This window comes from Panthera pardus, unplaced genomic scaffold (genome assembly GCF_024362965.1).
Source record: "Panthera pardus isolate Hobbes unplaced genomic scaffold, ASM2436296v1 HiC_scaffold_12, whole genome shotgun sequence".
Lineage (NCBI taxonomy): Eukaryota > Metazoa > Chordata > Mammalia > Carnivora > Felidae > Panthera > Panthera pardus.
In genome coordinates this window covers 54,825,723-54,842,388 of record NW_026526677.1, presented here as the reverse complement: position 1 = coordinate 54,842,388, position 16,666 = coordinate 54,825,723, and the positions used below count along the sequence as shown (strand labels likewise).

At 34.9% G+C, this 16,666-nt stretch overlaps 1 protein-coding gene across 1 annotated transcript; it reads right to left on the bottom strand.

Moving 5' to 3' along the window:
* Window positions 1-973: 973 nt before the first annotated feature.
* LOC109267083 (olfactory receptor 51F1-like) lies at window positions 974-5,251 on the bottom strand. The gene is made up of 3 exons (XM_019449587.2): window positions 4,334-5,251; window positions 3,034-3,050; window positions 974-1,049 (listed from the first exon to the last, which is right to left on the bottom strand). The coding sequence occupies exons 1-3, from the start codon at window positions 5,249-5,251 to the stop codon at window positions 974-976; spliced, it is 1,011 nt and encodes a 336-aa protein (XP_019305132.2).
* Between the last annotated feature and the right edge of the window lie 11,415 nt (window positions 5,252-16,666).

The window sequence follows — 16,666 nt, the reverse complement described above, 5'->3', positions numbered from 1 at the left end:
TGCTATAAACATCAGGGTGCATATATCCCTTCGAATCAGTATTTTTGTATCCCTTGGGTAAATATCTAGTAGTGCAATTGCTGGATTGTTGGTAGTTCTATTTTTAACTTTTTGAGGCACCTCCATACTGTTTTCCAGAGTGGCTGCACCAGTTTGCATCCCCACCAACCTTTTAAGAGGGTTCCCCTTTCTCTGAATCCTTAATTTAGAATGTTTGATGCTATTTTCTCATTGGTAAATTGGAGGTAATATAGTTACTTTGAAAGTAGTTAAGATCTATCATTTATAAAATCCCAAAATGTGTCAGGCTTTACATGAGTTTTGTGCTTTATGTAGATTATCTTAATTAATTTAAAAATCAATTTGCTTATAATATCCTAAGTTTTCATCCCAGGAACATAAAAATTAGAGAGAGAAACAAATTATAATATTTCATACAGTGGAAAAGCTAGGATTTGAATTCCATGTATGTAAATTTAAAATTGGTTACAATTCTACTATGCTACATATCAATTCTTCTTGATGTGGTGAAATTTATAGAATAACATTAAAAAATAAACTTTTGTTACATATGCATGTAAATTACTAAAATTTCAAATATTCATGTGGTTTTTCCTCTTTCCATAGACGTGCACTGTCATTGTTCCTTGGTTCTAAACACTACTATAAATGCATATGTATTAGGGCATCAAACACTTGATATTTGATAAATTTGTTTTTTCACTTCCTGATTTTTGTTGCTTTATTTAAAACTTATTTCCTTATCAACAGCGAGGGGAAATGGAAAGCTATTATTTTATTACATGCTAAATTATTAAGACTACTGGTAAAATGAATCATGCATGTTGGATAATGATGCCTCCTGGAATCATGGATTTGAGCTATGGATACTTCTATTAGTGCTGCTCATTTTCATAGCCACTGCTGACCTATTTGACCTAAGTTAATTGACTTCAAATGCATCTCTTCATTTTCAATCTGGCTTGAGTGTCTTAATCTCTTTAAGAATATTACAGTCTGTTATTCTGAATGGACCAGCATCATCCCTACTACAAGAAAAAGAACTAAAATTTCAAGCCTTACTAATAACGAATCACTATTATTTTTGGACAAAGTATTTACTTCTTTGAAATTCAACATTGGATTTGGGCATATGACTCTAGATATGCCATATTCTGTGTTTTTGCTTAAAGAAATTATATTGTACTTACTTTTTATGGCAGAATTCTACATTGATGACTCATTCAGTTTGGGGGCTATTCAGACTCCCTGTGTCTAGCACTATGAACAATGCATTTTAGATATTTTATCTTATCTAAGGAATCCCAGCCAGATTTTAAACTGACCACATGCTCTGGATTTTTGTATTTTCAAAATTTTGTTGTTTATGAATTTTTTCAGAATTGAGTTTCAAGGGGTACCTGGGTGGCTCAGTCAGTTCAGCATCCAACTCTTGGTTTTGGCTCAGGTTGGTTTTGGTGCTTACAGCACAGAGTCTGCTTGAAACTTTCTCTCTCTCAAAATAAATAAATAAACTCGAAAAAAAAAATTGAGATTCAGTAAATTGTGAAGAATTTCTAATTTTTATTTCTAAGCTTTGCTGAAAACTCTATGAGAATAGGACCTTTCCAGTAGTAGATTTTTAAATCAAAAGCAATTCCCAGAATCTTATGTTTACATGGTTGTTCTTATAATTTCATTTTAGAAATACTTCCTTTAATGAAGCCAAATTTCTTATTGCAGAATGAGCCCACATAAATCATCTTACATTAATACATATCCACAGTCTCTCTGATGCATCTGTACTTACATCAAGTGAAGACAATGAGGAAGAGACAAGGCTCTGAGGTCTCATTCACCTCTGAAGGAAGGGTATCCGTGAGAAACCCATTCTCAGGAGAGTTGTTTACCCCTCGGAAAAATCTATTTATTCCGAAGGATCTTTCTGGCTAATTGTTTTTGCTTCAGAGACACTCTGCATGCCTAAATCTACTTGCTCTCCCTTGTGGTTTAATGTACTGCAATTGCTGAGGTTGTTTTCTTTTTTGACTTGCTATGATTAATATTGAAATATATGCCAAGAAAATATAAATATTGAAGAAACATGGAAAGTGTATGAACATAGTTTTCACACCTGCTTTAGGAAGGAGACCACTGAAATCATTTGATATACTCTGGTATTGTAGACCCAGTTATTCCACATTGAGAAGATTTAAAGATTATTTTCTTCCCCCACCACCTCCTACAGGGATCAAAACAAATAAATGTTATTTTGAAGATAATAAACAACAGAGAGATATATATTTGTACCTTGTGGTCGGTTAAGCATCAGACTTAGGCTTAGGTCATGATCTCTTGGTTCATGAGTTTAAGCCCTGCATGGGGCTCTGTGCTGATAGCACGGAGCCTGGAGCCTGCTTCGGATTCTGTGTCTCCCTCTCTTTCTGCCCTTCCTCTTCTAGCTCTCTGTCTCTCTCAAAAATAAATTAAAAAACATAAAAAAATTGAAAATTTTATTTTCTCCATATGTGTGGACATTAATGCATAGAAAAATGAAGGAAAAAAATCAAATTTATACAGTGGTTTCCTATAGAGAAGACAGAAAGACTGAACTTGAGGAAACATATCAAGGAGGACTTTCACCTTTTCTGTAAAATCTTTTATTAATAAGAGCATATTTATTATTTCTTGTATAACTAAAATGTAATTTAAAAGGCTTTTAAAAAGTTTTTTTCTTCTTCTGATTTTCTTATGGAAAACAAAGGGAGGAGAAAGGGATAAGATTGGACATCTGAAACCTAAAAGGAAAATGTGATTTAATTTAAGAATTTTAGTGTACTATGGGTGCCTGGGTGGCTCAGTCAGTTAAATGTCTGACTCTTGATTTCAGTTCAGGACATGATCTCATGGTTTGTGGGATTGAGCCCTGCGTTGGGCTGTGTGCTGACAGCATGGAGTCTGCTTGGGATGCTCTTTATCCCTCTCTCTCTCTGACCCTCTCTGCTACTCTCTCTCTCAAAAATAAATAAATACATATTTTTTAAAAAGAACTTCAGTGTCCTGAACAAAGTCTAAAAGTGGAGATGAAGAGATGTTTTCATGTTAGAATAGAAGAAATACAGATTCATTGGATGCAAGAGCAAATGGTAAATGAGGAATTAAGGACGGTTTACTAGTTTTTGTCTTTGGCACCTGGGAAAATTTTTTTTTTAGTTATGTATAGTAGTTGGTTCTGGGAAGCCATTCATGGAGAAAAAAAGTGGCTAAAATTATTCTTAGTCAAGTTGGGCCTTATGCAAACTGGGATAAATTCCAGAGACTGTGATCTCAGGTTCCAAAATAGCCCTTTGCCTATGCAATTTGAATTGTTCAGATGGACTATTTGATAGTCCAATATGTTCAGTTCAATTCAACAACTATCACTGAGTATCTGCTATGTGAAAGGTATTCTGCTAGGTATTATAGAAGCTTCAAGGCTTTTTTTATTTAGGGAATTTATAGACCTGTGGCAACCATTTTATATTAATATTAAGATATATTTATATTTCTATTATTTCCATTTCTATGCCAAAAGTACATAAAGGCAAAAAAGATACTGGCAAAGTACTATAAAAGGTGAAATATAGGAAGGCAAGATCAAGTACCATTGGGCAATCATGAAAAATTTAATAACGAAGCTATTTAAAGATGAGCCTTGACATACAAGTAGAATTCCAAAGTGGAGGGTGGGTGTCAAGATTGAAGTAGAGTCAACAGTGAAGCTCAAGTCAACAGTGAACAGCTTTAGGAAAGTTGTATGTACATGAAGAAACATTTAGCTGACTGCTTTTCTTAGACTGTGAGTATGTGAAAAGAGAGAGAGAGATAGATTAAATTTTAAAGGAAAGTTGAATCCAAATTTTGGAGGACTATATCAGAGATAGGAGCAGTTGCTTCATTTAGTTGGTGTATGAGAAGTGAACATGAAAGAGATACTTACTTATTGTTTTGTTATTAAATTTTACTTGTGCTGTATATTTAGAAAATTAATTCAAAGTGAATGATGTGTGGTTTTAGGTGGAAACATCAGAGATATAGGAAGTCAGTTATCTATAGGAATAGGGTAACTGAGAGGTAGTGAGAATCTGAATCAGTATTTTGGTGGTAGAAAAGATAAGATTGCCTTAGGTAGAACTAACAGCATTGTGGAGATATTTGAATTGGATGGCATCTAGTTCCACCCATCTCTAAAATTTCATGAGTTATAACTCCAACTTATGATCAATTTTCACTGACTTTGAAATGGGTCTTTATGGGCCAGTAATTGTTAAATATGAGTTCCCTTGGAACATACCAGTTTGAGCACAGATTTTTGAATCTGCTTTGTTTTCACACTATAAATGATGGGATTCATTACAGGGGGAATGAGCAAGTAAATATTAGCAATCAGTGTGGGCACATATGGTGGAGAATGTTTTCCAAATCTGTGAACAAAAGACAGGCTGATTAAAGGGATGTAGAATATGGCCACAGCCGTGATATGAGAAATGCAGGTACTGAAGGCCTTTTTCCTCTCCTCTGGGGATGCAATGTTGAGAACTGAGCGAATTATCAGGACATAGGAAATCAGGATAAAAATAGAGTCCACTCCAGCAGTAGAGATAATTGCAGTTAGTCCAAATGCACTGTTGACCTTTGTGTCTGAACATGAGAGCTTCATTACATCAGGGTGGAAACAGTAGGAATGATGGAGCACATGACTGCGGCAGAACGATAGACGCTTGAGAAGAAGGACTAGTGGTATCAGAATGACAGTTCCCCTGGTAACGACTGCCAAACCAATCTGTGCAATCCTTTCATGAGTTAGAATGGTAGCGTATCTCAAGGGGTTGGAAATGGCCACAAAACGATCAAAAGCCATAGCCAGGAGCACTGAAGATTCCATGAAAGTGAAGAGGTGAATGAAGAACATCTGTGATAAGCAGGCATTAAAGCTGATCTCCCTGGCATTGAGCCAGAATATTCCTAGTACTGTCACCAGTGTAGAGATGCATAAGCCAATGTCAGTGGTGGACAACATGGAGAGGAAATAGTACATGGGCTCATGGAGGCTTGGCTCAGTGAGGACTACGAAGAGGATCAGGGTATTCCCAGAAAGAGCAGTTAAATAGAGGCAGCAGAAGGGGATGGAAATCCAGGCATGGGCCCATTCAAGTCCAGGCACCCCAGTCAAGAGGAAAGTAGAGAAAGTAGAATTATGGAAAATTGGCATTATGGTCTGCAGGAGCTGAATTATCTTGTAATATCTTGATTTTCTAAATTTAGAATTTAAAAATTACTTTTTGTTAAAGTTTAATACACGAAAACTTAGTAAAGTGCACAAAACTTTAGAGTACAGCTCAATAAAGTTTGGCATCTATATGGACTCATATAAATCCTTTCAAGATCAACTGATAGACTATTACCAGAAACCCAGAAGTCTTCCTAATGCCTCATCCTAATCAATCTCTTCTCCTATTGTAACCATTATTCTGACTTCTCTTATCATAATTAATTTTCCCTCTTCTTGATCTTTATATAAATAGAATCATACAGTATATACTACTTGCCTCTGGCTTCTTTCACTCAATATTATATCTGTGAGATTTGTCAGTGGAATGAGATATTTAACTAAGTTCAATTTAATTTCATACCTAGCTATGAAATTGGTGTTTGGTGTGTATCACTTACTAACCTGGACTCTGATCAATATTTTTTTTGTTACATTTTTTATCCTTCAATTGGATTATAAGCTTATGCTTATTAATATGTTCTCATGAAAATAAGAGGTTATTTTTAGCTAATCTTTGCTTAGTAAAATTCATTGCTCATAGGAGATATTCAATATGTTTTTTGCTAATTTCTGTTTTATTTGCCCTTTCTGAAATACTCTAACCATGAGTAGATCCTGGCCTAAGAAAATAATTGGTTCCTTTTTGCCTTGGAATTTTAGAATTATTAAATTCAGATTCCAAGTGAAAATTTATTTTGACTTAGCAGAGAACATCAGGGACAACCCAGGAATCTACTTTAGATAAGGCCAGTTCATCCTATCTCATGACATATGTTTATTAGAGGGAACTAGAGGGAAGATGCTTCAGGTCCCGTGGATCTGAAGTGTGATACTCTTTTTACTTTGTAAACTAAAATACTGCCTTGTTTACCATTATGGAACCTGCCTCTATTGTGGTAAAAATCAATAAGGAAATTGATAATCTTCTTTTGTAGCATTTATACCCTGCTCTTTCACCTGACCTTTGATTTCTTATAGGGTTATTTGGATATAGATTATATGACTGATAAGACCATGTTCCAGATGATGTTCTAAGCATTTTACATAGATTACTTCATTTGAGCCTTTGAAAAGCCTAAGAGAGAAGTATTTTTTATTTATTACAGATGCATAAAATGAAATTTAGAAGTTTGGACAAATAGCTGAAGGTCACAAAATCTGAAAGAACAGATGTTGGGAATCATAGAAAATAAGATTTTAGAAATTGTGCTATTAACAACTGCACTACATTTTCCAACGATAATAATAATGGTACCAATAATAATGATATAAGCCAAATGTGTTAGAGATATCTGTGTCTGCAAATCTCCTAATTATTTATCATCTTTATGGTTCAGAGTTGAAACAATTATTTCAGGATTGCCTAAGTATTATATGATTGTAAATAAACTAATGAGACTTGATTTTAGCAGATTGTAATTTCTTAAGCATATTTTTGGATGCTATAATTTAAATTAATCTACTGGATACTATAAGTTAAATTAACCCATGGTGGATATATTATAAAAATGAATTTAAGCTCAAAATATATCTTAAATCTCTTTAGGATATCTATTATTCCTTTAGAATCCATCCATGATAATTTCCATTAAGAATGCCCATTTTTATACAATTTTATCATTAACATTTTTTTAATGTTTATTTATTTTTGAGAGAGAGAGAGAGAGAGAGAGAGAGAGAGAGAGACTGAGCGTGAGTCGGGGAGGGGCAGAGAGAGAGAGAGACACAGAATCTGAAGCAGGCTCCAGGCTTGGAGCTGTCAGCACAAAACCCATATACCATGAGATCCTGACCTGAGCTGAAGTCAGACGCTTAATCAACTGAGCCACCCAGGCGCTCCAATGCAATGTTATCATTTAAGTGACTATATAACTTACTTATGGATATAGATAAAAATTAGTTTGACCTTTTTAATAAACATGTTACCTACTTCTACATACTTTGAATTCCATAGGCATTCTATGAACAATGTTTTTATTCATTTATTTTCCTAATTGCATACTTATCTTTATCCTAGGCTAATTTCCTAAATATTAGATCCATGTATGTAACTCTGTAATTTTTCTGCTTCAGTATCTCAAAGTCCACTTGAGCACAAGATGACTGCATCTGAATTAGTCCCCAGAACCCCTACAACTTGTATGTTCTATTTTCCTCAGTTTGATAATAGCTCGTGGTAGCTTGATGTGCCAGGCTGCCTGATCCAGAAATCTGAATGTATTTCCACTTCCCATCTGTTGATCATCAATTTCTGCCGGTACTGCAACTGTTTGTAATTCATACAGCATATTGCTCTCACAATTTCCTAAGAATTACAATAGACTTTAATTATAAAATAATTTTAGCTAGTACTATCTGAAACAGTCTCTCCCAGTTTTCTATTACATTTTCAAGGAAGATAAAGGATGAGACGAACAGACCAAAGAAGTACTAATGCTAAAACTGATATCCTACATCCGAGATATTTTGAGGGTGATTAACTCCTAACTAAGGAGATCAGTTAAGTCAAAATATAGGATAGCACTTGAGTAATCAAAGAAAGGGTAAAATTCCTCTATTCTTTTAGGAAGAAGAATTGAAGTCTGATCTTCTAGATTAGTAGTCATTGCATATAAAGAAAGGTCTGGAGTTATATCCTGCTGCAGAGGAAAATCAGTTACCATCACACGATGATCTGCCAGAACAATGAATAGGAACATAATCTCCCTGGAAAGACAAAATGCTGTTCCTATGATTGAAAATGTTGTAGATTCAATTAATTAAATTAATTTATGTATTCATTCACAGAAAACTGTTTAAAAGAGTCCTTGATTGTATCTTACTGAATTTTGAAGTGGTGTCTGTGGAATGTTACAAAGTTAGCCACCTACATGGAGGGGAAGAAGTGCCTGCATGCTATGAACATGCTGACCTGAGAGGCACGCTGGTCTTCATGTCCGGGGCCTGGGCTGAAACATGTATTAGGTGAAAGGTTGGAAGATTAATGAGAGAATACTCCTAATATTCTTAGTGAGAAGAGAAATTAATATTGAGCCAGATTCTTTGCCCCACATAGCTCTACCTGTCATTGCTTTAATTGAATAGCACCATGAATAGGCTGTGACTAACATTCCTAGATTTTTTGTGAGAAGATTTTGGTTTTGGAGTAAAGGTTCCCCTAGACAGACATAACAGGACCAGTGTATGAATCCAGGTCTGTCTGGCTCTCTAGGTATGCTCATTTCACTGTGCCATACTGCTTCCGGTGTTCAGACAAAATGGAAAAGAAACAAATCAGATTGCTGAAGACTGAATGGAATAAATGTGCTACAATAGGCATAAACCAATTAGAAACAGAAGTAAAACAATGGTAAGGATGTGCCAGTGATTTTGGTTATTATATATGTCAGGAAATATATACATAGAAGAAGCACAGCTTTGCTATGATTAGCTAAATAGTTGAAAACAAAACGTCCTTATGGAATTTGGAATTTCTGAATAGGTATCAGGTTCATGGAAGTGAACTAAAGAATGGAGAGCAAGTATAATCAGTGGCTCGAAGGGTTTGGAGACCAGAGACCTGTGGTAGGTGGAGAGAGTCTTACCTTTCAAGATGTGGAGAATTACAGAGGATACAATACCAGAGACTAAATGAATTGTTGTCTTTAACTTCCCTTCCAAGAAACTCTTCCTTGGGTTTAAGCTAAATTACTCATGATGGAGCTTAAAGCCATCAGGTACATTTTATTATAGAGACAACTAAGTAGTGGTGCTGATCTGAGACCAGCTGCTTGACGTGGCCTTTAGATAGGGAGGAAAGCTTCTTTTATCCTTATTTAGAGTGGGGCATATGAAGGTCACCTATTTACCTCTCCGTATGGAAAATTTTACAAAGGACTTTGATGGTGTAGCCATTTACCCAACTGGGATAAATACACCCTTGGGGGATTTCTGTGCTAGTCTACTGTGCTTCACCTCTCTGCCCCAAGTTATTTAGCTAGCACCAGGAAATGCGGATGCTCTGACAAGAGAAAAAGGACCAAAGAAAAATAAACATATTGACACAATAACTCTGTGTTTATGTGTTTTAATTAAAAATGATATTGAACATGAATACAGCATTTAAGATGAGGATCCAATATTTCTTCTTGATTTTTATTCTATTTCTTGTAAATAATGAATTACACAGATTTTTTTGTACAACTAAGTGGAACAACAAATATTTTGAAAGTATTTCCAGGTAATAGCGTAGTGCCAAGTACATAGTACATGTAAATGAAATATTTGTCGAAATGAGCAAATGGATTCCTACAATTCAGAAGCAAACAGTAAAATAGAATTACAATGTTAAGGGGTTCCATGCAGGTTACACTTTCAATAGAAGAAGAAAGATTTGTCAGCATAGCCATTCAAATGGAAGCAACTCCTAGAAAAAAATAGATTGGTTCTTCTTCAGGGATTATGTTAATTAACATTCGTATAGTGATTAATTTTTCCAAGTAATTTTAGGTACATTATCTTATTTTGTATTAGTCACTCAGGCTAAAACAAACATTTTTAATTTACCTAACATATACTGATAAACAGTACTTAACACAAAATCAGTGGTCAGTAATGTTTGTCAAATTAATTTATCGCTCACTCTTGCAGATCTATTTCAAGTCTAGAAAAGAGAACCATATAAATAAGCAAAATAGAATCCATTTTATTAAAGTCTATTTGGTTGATGATTAGGCTAATTAGCTAATAAAGTTGGTTAAATGTAGGAGTCATAAAAGTAATTTTAACCTACACTGATCATTTTATTTTAACTTGAGACATATATGTAATTTATTCATCATTGTTTGAAGTAGAGTTAGGGTCTTTCAATGTAGTTCTGCAAATTGCAATTTTATATTATCTTCCTTTGTAAACCATATCTTTAATAAGCTGTATACAATTTCCATTATAATAATTATGATGACTGAAGGAAAAGCAAGTAGCCTACAGTGTACTTACTGGGGGCAATTAGGATTTGCTAACTAGAGAGTGATCTGTGAGTGTTCAACTGGCTGCTAGCATTAGTCGGTATGTTTTACAGAGGGAATACATATGGCAAGTTTATTCAGTAGAACTTGCATGGGAATCTTTTTTTAATTAAGTTTTATGGGTATATAAAGAGCTGTATATATTTACTGTATACAATTTGATGAATTTGGGAATACATATACAACTGTGAAAGGCCATAAATGTATTCCTCCCACCCCCTTTCGTATTATTTTATGTGTGTGTGTGGTAAAACACTTATCATAATACCTACCCTCTTAGCAAGTTTTAAGTATACAATACAATATTATGATATATAGACCAACAGGTATGTGAAAAGATGCTCAACATTAATAATCATCAAGGAAATGGAAATCAAAACCACAATATCACCTCACATTTCTTAGGATGCCTATCATTGAAAAAAAAGAACAGCAACAAAAAACAAATACTGGTGAATATATGGAGAGAAGGGAACACAGCATTGATGGGAATTTAAATTGGTACAGTCTTATAGAAAACAGTATGGAGGTTTCTTGGGGTGCCTGGATAGCTCAGTAGGTTGAGTGTCCGACTCTTGATTTCAGTTCAGGTCATGATCCCAGGGCCATAGGATCAAGCCCCTTGTTGGGTCTGTGATGACAGCATGGAGCCTGCTTGGGATTCTCTCTCTCTTTCTCTCTCTCTGCTTCTCCTCTGCTCACACTCTTGCTCTCTTTCTCTCTCTCAAATAAATAAACATTATATATATATATATATATATATATATATATACGTATACGTATACGTATATATATATATATATGAAAAAGGAAACAGTATGGAGGTTTCTCAAAAAATTTAAAGGAAGCATTAGATGCCCCTGGAGAAGAGCTTGGTCAAGTATTTTCAACAAGTATTTTCAAAGTAAAACTTTTAATCATAAAACATATAGTTAATGGGGCACCTAGGTGGCTCAGTTGATTAAGCATCTGACTTGATTTTGGCTCAGGTCATAATCTCACAGTTCCTGGGATCCAGCCCCACGTTGGTCTCTGTGCTGAGCCTGCTTGGGATTCTCTCCCTTTGCTCCTCCATTTGCACATGCTTGCACAGGAGCACACATTCTCATGCTCAAAATAAATAAATAAACATTAAAAAAAAAAGAGCACTGGGTGTTATATGTAAGGGATGAATCACTAAATTCTATTCCTGAAATCATTATTACACTATATGTTAACTAACTTGGATGTAATTTAAAAAATAATAATGAATTAAAAATAAATAAAACAATAAAACAAAAAAACAAAAACAATGACAAAAAAGAAACATAGAGTTAAGTGGCTACAGACATTTTGTGGTTGGTTTTGCATATTTTCTTCAATTCTTATAAATTGCCCCAGGCTAGAAATTACGTTTTTTTAAGGCTTAATGATATATAGCATTATTTGTTATTAGTAACAAAGCATCTAGTATTATATTGAATTCATAAAACAGTAATTGTGAGAATAAGTAATTCTTTAATATAATAAATATGAAAATTTTATGGAGAATCTAAATGTAGACATGAGAGACATTTTATTGTTTCTATGCCTAACACAGATTTTTAATCTTGATTATTTTTTAATCATTGCTTCAGAATATCTGAATCTGTCTCTGCTGGCCTGCAGGAAAGATATGACATGCTAATATATGTGTTTATACTTTATAAATTTACATAACTCTCTTGCTATTCATCTAATCAGTGATTTTGTAATCCCTAGTACTTTTGCCTTGAGGAGTTTTGCTAATGGGAAATTTTCAAATTGAAATTTTCTTCTGTTTAATCAATCATTTAATTCTTAGGATTCTGACCACTGCCTTAAAGACATTTGTCTTTAATCAAATGTTCTTAATGTAATCTATTGGATAAAAAACAGGTATATGAGTGGTGTTGAGCAATATTTTGGTGAAATATTTCCCCTTTTCTGATAGACCCAAACATAGAAGTGGGCCCAATCTGCTGGTCCTGTAGATGTGAACCTGATTGATCACTACTAGAGACTTAGATACCTGACCTAAGAAGGGTCAATCAGATGTTTTTCTCATAAGCATTTTTAACATTGTGTTTAAGAATAATTTCTTTGTTATAGAAAAGTTGCAAAAACAATACTAAAATTTTCATATGTCCTTCACCCTGATACTTCATTTCCTGAGTATTTGTAACTTCAAGGGAAGCCAGTGAAGACTGAGAAATGGCAGGCTTTTAAACTTCTCCTGAGCAGCCCATAGCTTCTCTGGCTTCTTTGTCTTGGGTTTGGTTGTTTGGCTCCTCCTTGTATTGCCCTACATACTTTCTTAATTTGATAGATGTGCTTATTATTAAGTGTGCCCTTCACGTCTCTGATTATCTATCCTAGTTCTGAGGTATCTGTCTGTCCTAGTTCTGAGCTTTTAATCCATCTTCACATTCCATGGAGGTCGTATTTCCATGAGCTGTTTTCAGCTGATGATTGAGTATGGCAGGGAAACTAAGACAGGCCCATTCCTAGAAGGCACAGGATTCCTTTGACAGATGACTTTGACTTGAGGATACCTAATGGCCTTGACTAACTCTGTTTAGAACTGCATGGCAGTCTGGGATGATTCTTTCCACCAAAACTTTTTTTCCTTATTTTTCTGTTTAACTCAAGGTGAAGCTTACATTAAAGTATGACAGTTCTTCCAGCTTCCTTCTTGTCCATTCTTGACTTCTTCTTGTAATGTTCCCTAGCCCCTTGTTGGCTGTTTGTCTATTTTCTCCAGGGATGTCATGCTCTATTAACCATCCCCACAACTGCTTTCACTTTGAACTCTATTGCCTGTTCTTTGGATCTTGTTGGTTTTTATGATAATTGCAGCCCTCTGGTTTTTGGTGATTATCTGGCCTCTGTTATGTCCAGACCTCATCATATACATGGATATTAATGAGCCTGTCTCAGTGACCTTATCTCCTGTTGTCCCTGGTCAGCAGAAAAGAGCTACTTCTCAACTTCTTAGTGATGCTGGTTTCATTTTCACAGCTCATTCCTAATGAACTTAGTGAATGGTGTGTCCTCTAGGCCTCTCATGGAACACACCCTAGGGCAGATCTTCTGACCTTATATAATCTATCCATCCTGGTGTGCTCGCTTTTCTCAGCCACTATTCTATTGCTTAAAGAATTGTTCATAAAAGAAGTAGAATCAGGAAATCAACATAGATTAAAAGAAAAAGAGGAAGGAATATGGTATTTTGGGGTGGGAAGTAGCAGAATTCAACTTGAAGTTAACCTGTTGCATTTGAGGAATGGTAAGAATACAAGTCTAGTTAGAAAACCTGGCTAATTGGGGTGTCTGGGTGGCTCAGTCAGTTAAGCGTCCAACTCTTGGTTTCAGCTCAGGTCATGATCTTGTGGGTCATGAGGTTGAGCCCCACATCAGGCTCCACACTGACAGCATGGATCCTGCTTGGGATTCTTTCTCTCCCTCTCTCTCTGCACCTCCCCCACTCATTCTCTCTCTCTCTCTCTCAAAATAAATAAATAAACTTTTAAAAAAAGGAAAACCTGGCTAATGAAGTAGATAAGCAAGCATGTTTTACTACAAGGCTAAGAGACTTTATCCATCCTTCTGAAGGAAACATTTTGATTCCATTTTTTCCATAATTGATCAAATGACAGTTTACTGGATGGATAAATTAAAGAGAGAAAAAAAGGCAAGGGACACAACAGATGTGCATGAATGAAAGAATCAGGACATATACAGTGTATGGAAAAACATAATGAAAAAAATCATGCCTTCACACGCACAGAGCTGTTTTTTTTTTCTTGCTATTCTCTTTTATTTTCTCTTGTGACCTATAGGATGAACTATTCAGATCCTTAAGACTCCCCATGATAATCTTTTTCATGTGGTTAATCTTTTTCATGTGGATAATCTTTTTCAAGTGGTTTCCCCTTGAGCTACAAACTTTATTAGAATGTTAATTTAGTGAATTTACCTCAATCCCACTCAATATACTAAGCCAAGTACTAGTTTATTCCCTTTAATGAATTATACTAAGTAACATGCATATGTAGTATGCCAGACATTTTGTAGATCAACAATATAACTCAACCTAAATAAAATTATGCAAATATTTGCTTGCACCTTATAAAGTTCCCTAAATATATCAAAAGCATTTCCCTCTTGCCATTATCTTGTTCACTTTCTTAACTCTAGATATCCTCCAGAGATAGGCTCAATCACAGCAAACTTGGCAATACTGTGGCCCTTTGAGCATCTCAACATATGAGTCCCTCAGCTCTAATATTTCCAGGTGTTCTATCTTTCTGAAGCTCCAGTCAGCTAACAGACATATAGAATTACCAGAGCAAAAGTCCCCCATACATTCAGGAAGCACACCCAAATTTCTAAACTAAATCTACAAATCAATTCCTTTATAGAATAGTATTGTTCAAGCAAAAGATTTTCTTTAAGCAACTAATACAAATCCTACAATCTAAAGTCACTTAATAGAATCCAATGGGTAGAGAAAACAAAACAAAAAAAGAGGTAAAATTTTGTATATTCTTCAATGCTGTGTCCAGATAGGACCTATGAATTTCAAACTCAGAAGAGTATTCTTCCATGAGGAGTAAAATGGTGATGCAGTACTTCTCACGTTCTTCTAGTTTCTTCCAAAATATACATCTCCTCTATTTACCTTTGGAAACATTTTCAACTTAGATGGCAACACAAACAAGAGGTATAATTTTGCCTTATCAAGTTAGTACATTACTTTATATTTGTTTATGTCACTGCTTCACACACTAGACTTTAAGCTTCTTGAGTGCAGAGAATATGTTCTTTTGAACTTTTGATTTCTATTGCTTCTCACAAAGCCAAACGTAAAGTAGGATCCCAGTTGCTTGTGTGCTGGCAAATTGAATCTCTGAAAACTAAAAAGTCCTCATTTGTAGTGTTTTTCAGTTCCCAGGTATAAATGGTTTTTTCAAGCTGCCAGGACATGGTGGAACACAGAGTTGAGATGAGATGCACAGCATGGCTGCCTGTAAGCTGATGTGCGCTGGTTCCACGTGTGCTGGCCTTTTTTTTTTTCTTTTTTTTTTTTTCAGGCTTGTATTCTCCAGAGGAAAAGTTATCTGATGTTGTCCGTGACTCCATACAGGCTGTAACAGTTCAGAGAAAGTGACAAGTTCTAAATACAAGTCTAAATAATACAGCTTAACAATACAGCTGTATCCCAGTGTTTGTGGGCTACATGAAACATCCCTCCTATTGATTACTTTTACAACTGCAATAAAATTGATGTGACTCCACTCTCCTCTTCATTTTTGTACTATTTTATACAACTGACTTTTAAGCTTCTGCCTGTCTCTTAAATTGATATGGTTACCATAAGTTCTTTTTTAGGAACAAAATATTTTAAGTACGGCCATGTATAGCTGTTTATAGGCTGAACACCATAAATTATTTATCTCGATTCTTTGGTTGGTTAAGATAGCCATAGTAGGTCCTTTGTGGCATTTGTGAAGCCTCTGAAATTTTATGGAAAATCTGAATGTGTTTATATGTGATTTTTCTGTGGAGAAGTCTTCATCGATTTCATTAGACTCCAAAGGGACTGTTATGCTTTAAAAGGTTAAGAAGCTCTGCCTCAAACTATTTCTAGTTCTCCAAAGTTCCCATTTCCTGTAATGAATTAGCAAATGCCCCTAATCCTTGAAGCTGTGCTATTGGCTGTCCAATACTAAATATTGATCTCTGGCTTACATGGCATGACACATCTATTCTAATCTTTTGAACTATTAACTATGAATGAAGAAAACAAACTATAGTCTAAGAAAGACAACACAACTTTCTTTTAAGGCATGATATATAAACATGAAGATTCTTACTTTTTCAGTTCTTACTTTTGATCTTATAATATTTTTCCTAGATGCTTTTGGCAGAGTGTCAATACACTAGTGAAGAGCATGGCATCTAAGACGCAGAAAGCCTGGATTCAAATCTCAACCCTCAGCCATGTCAGATGTCTGGCCTTTGATGGCCTAAATGTCTTTAGGCCTCACTTTCTTCATCTCTAAAATGTAATTAATATTGTATAGTTCACTGAGCTCTTTGAAGAGTAAATGGAATATGTCTTAAAAGCTGTTAGTAGAACACATAGTATAAAGTAGTCACTAAATGTTAATTACTCTGAGTATTTTCTTATTTTATTATCAATGATTTTCATGTTTCCCTTTTGGGCTATAAAATTCTTGGGATGTGACATATTTATGACTGAAAACACAAAGCCACTCTCTAAATATTTGTTGATTAAGGAATAAAATGACAAAAAAAAAATCTGATAGACAGTAACTTACCAGGA

What these genes read in the sequence shown, in the direction of transcription:
- LOC109267083 (XM_019449587.2), bottom strand. Translation starts at nt 5,251, where the DNA reads ATGCCAATTTTCCATAATTCTACTTTCTCTACTTTCCTCTTGACTGGG.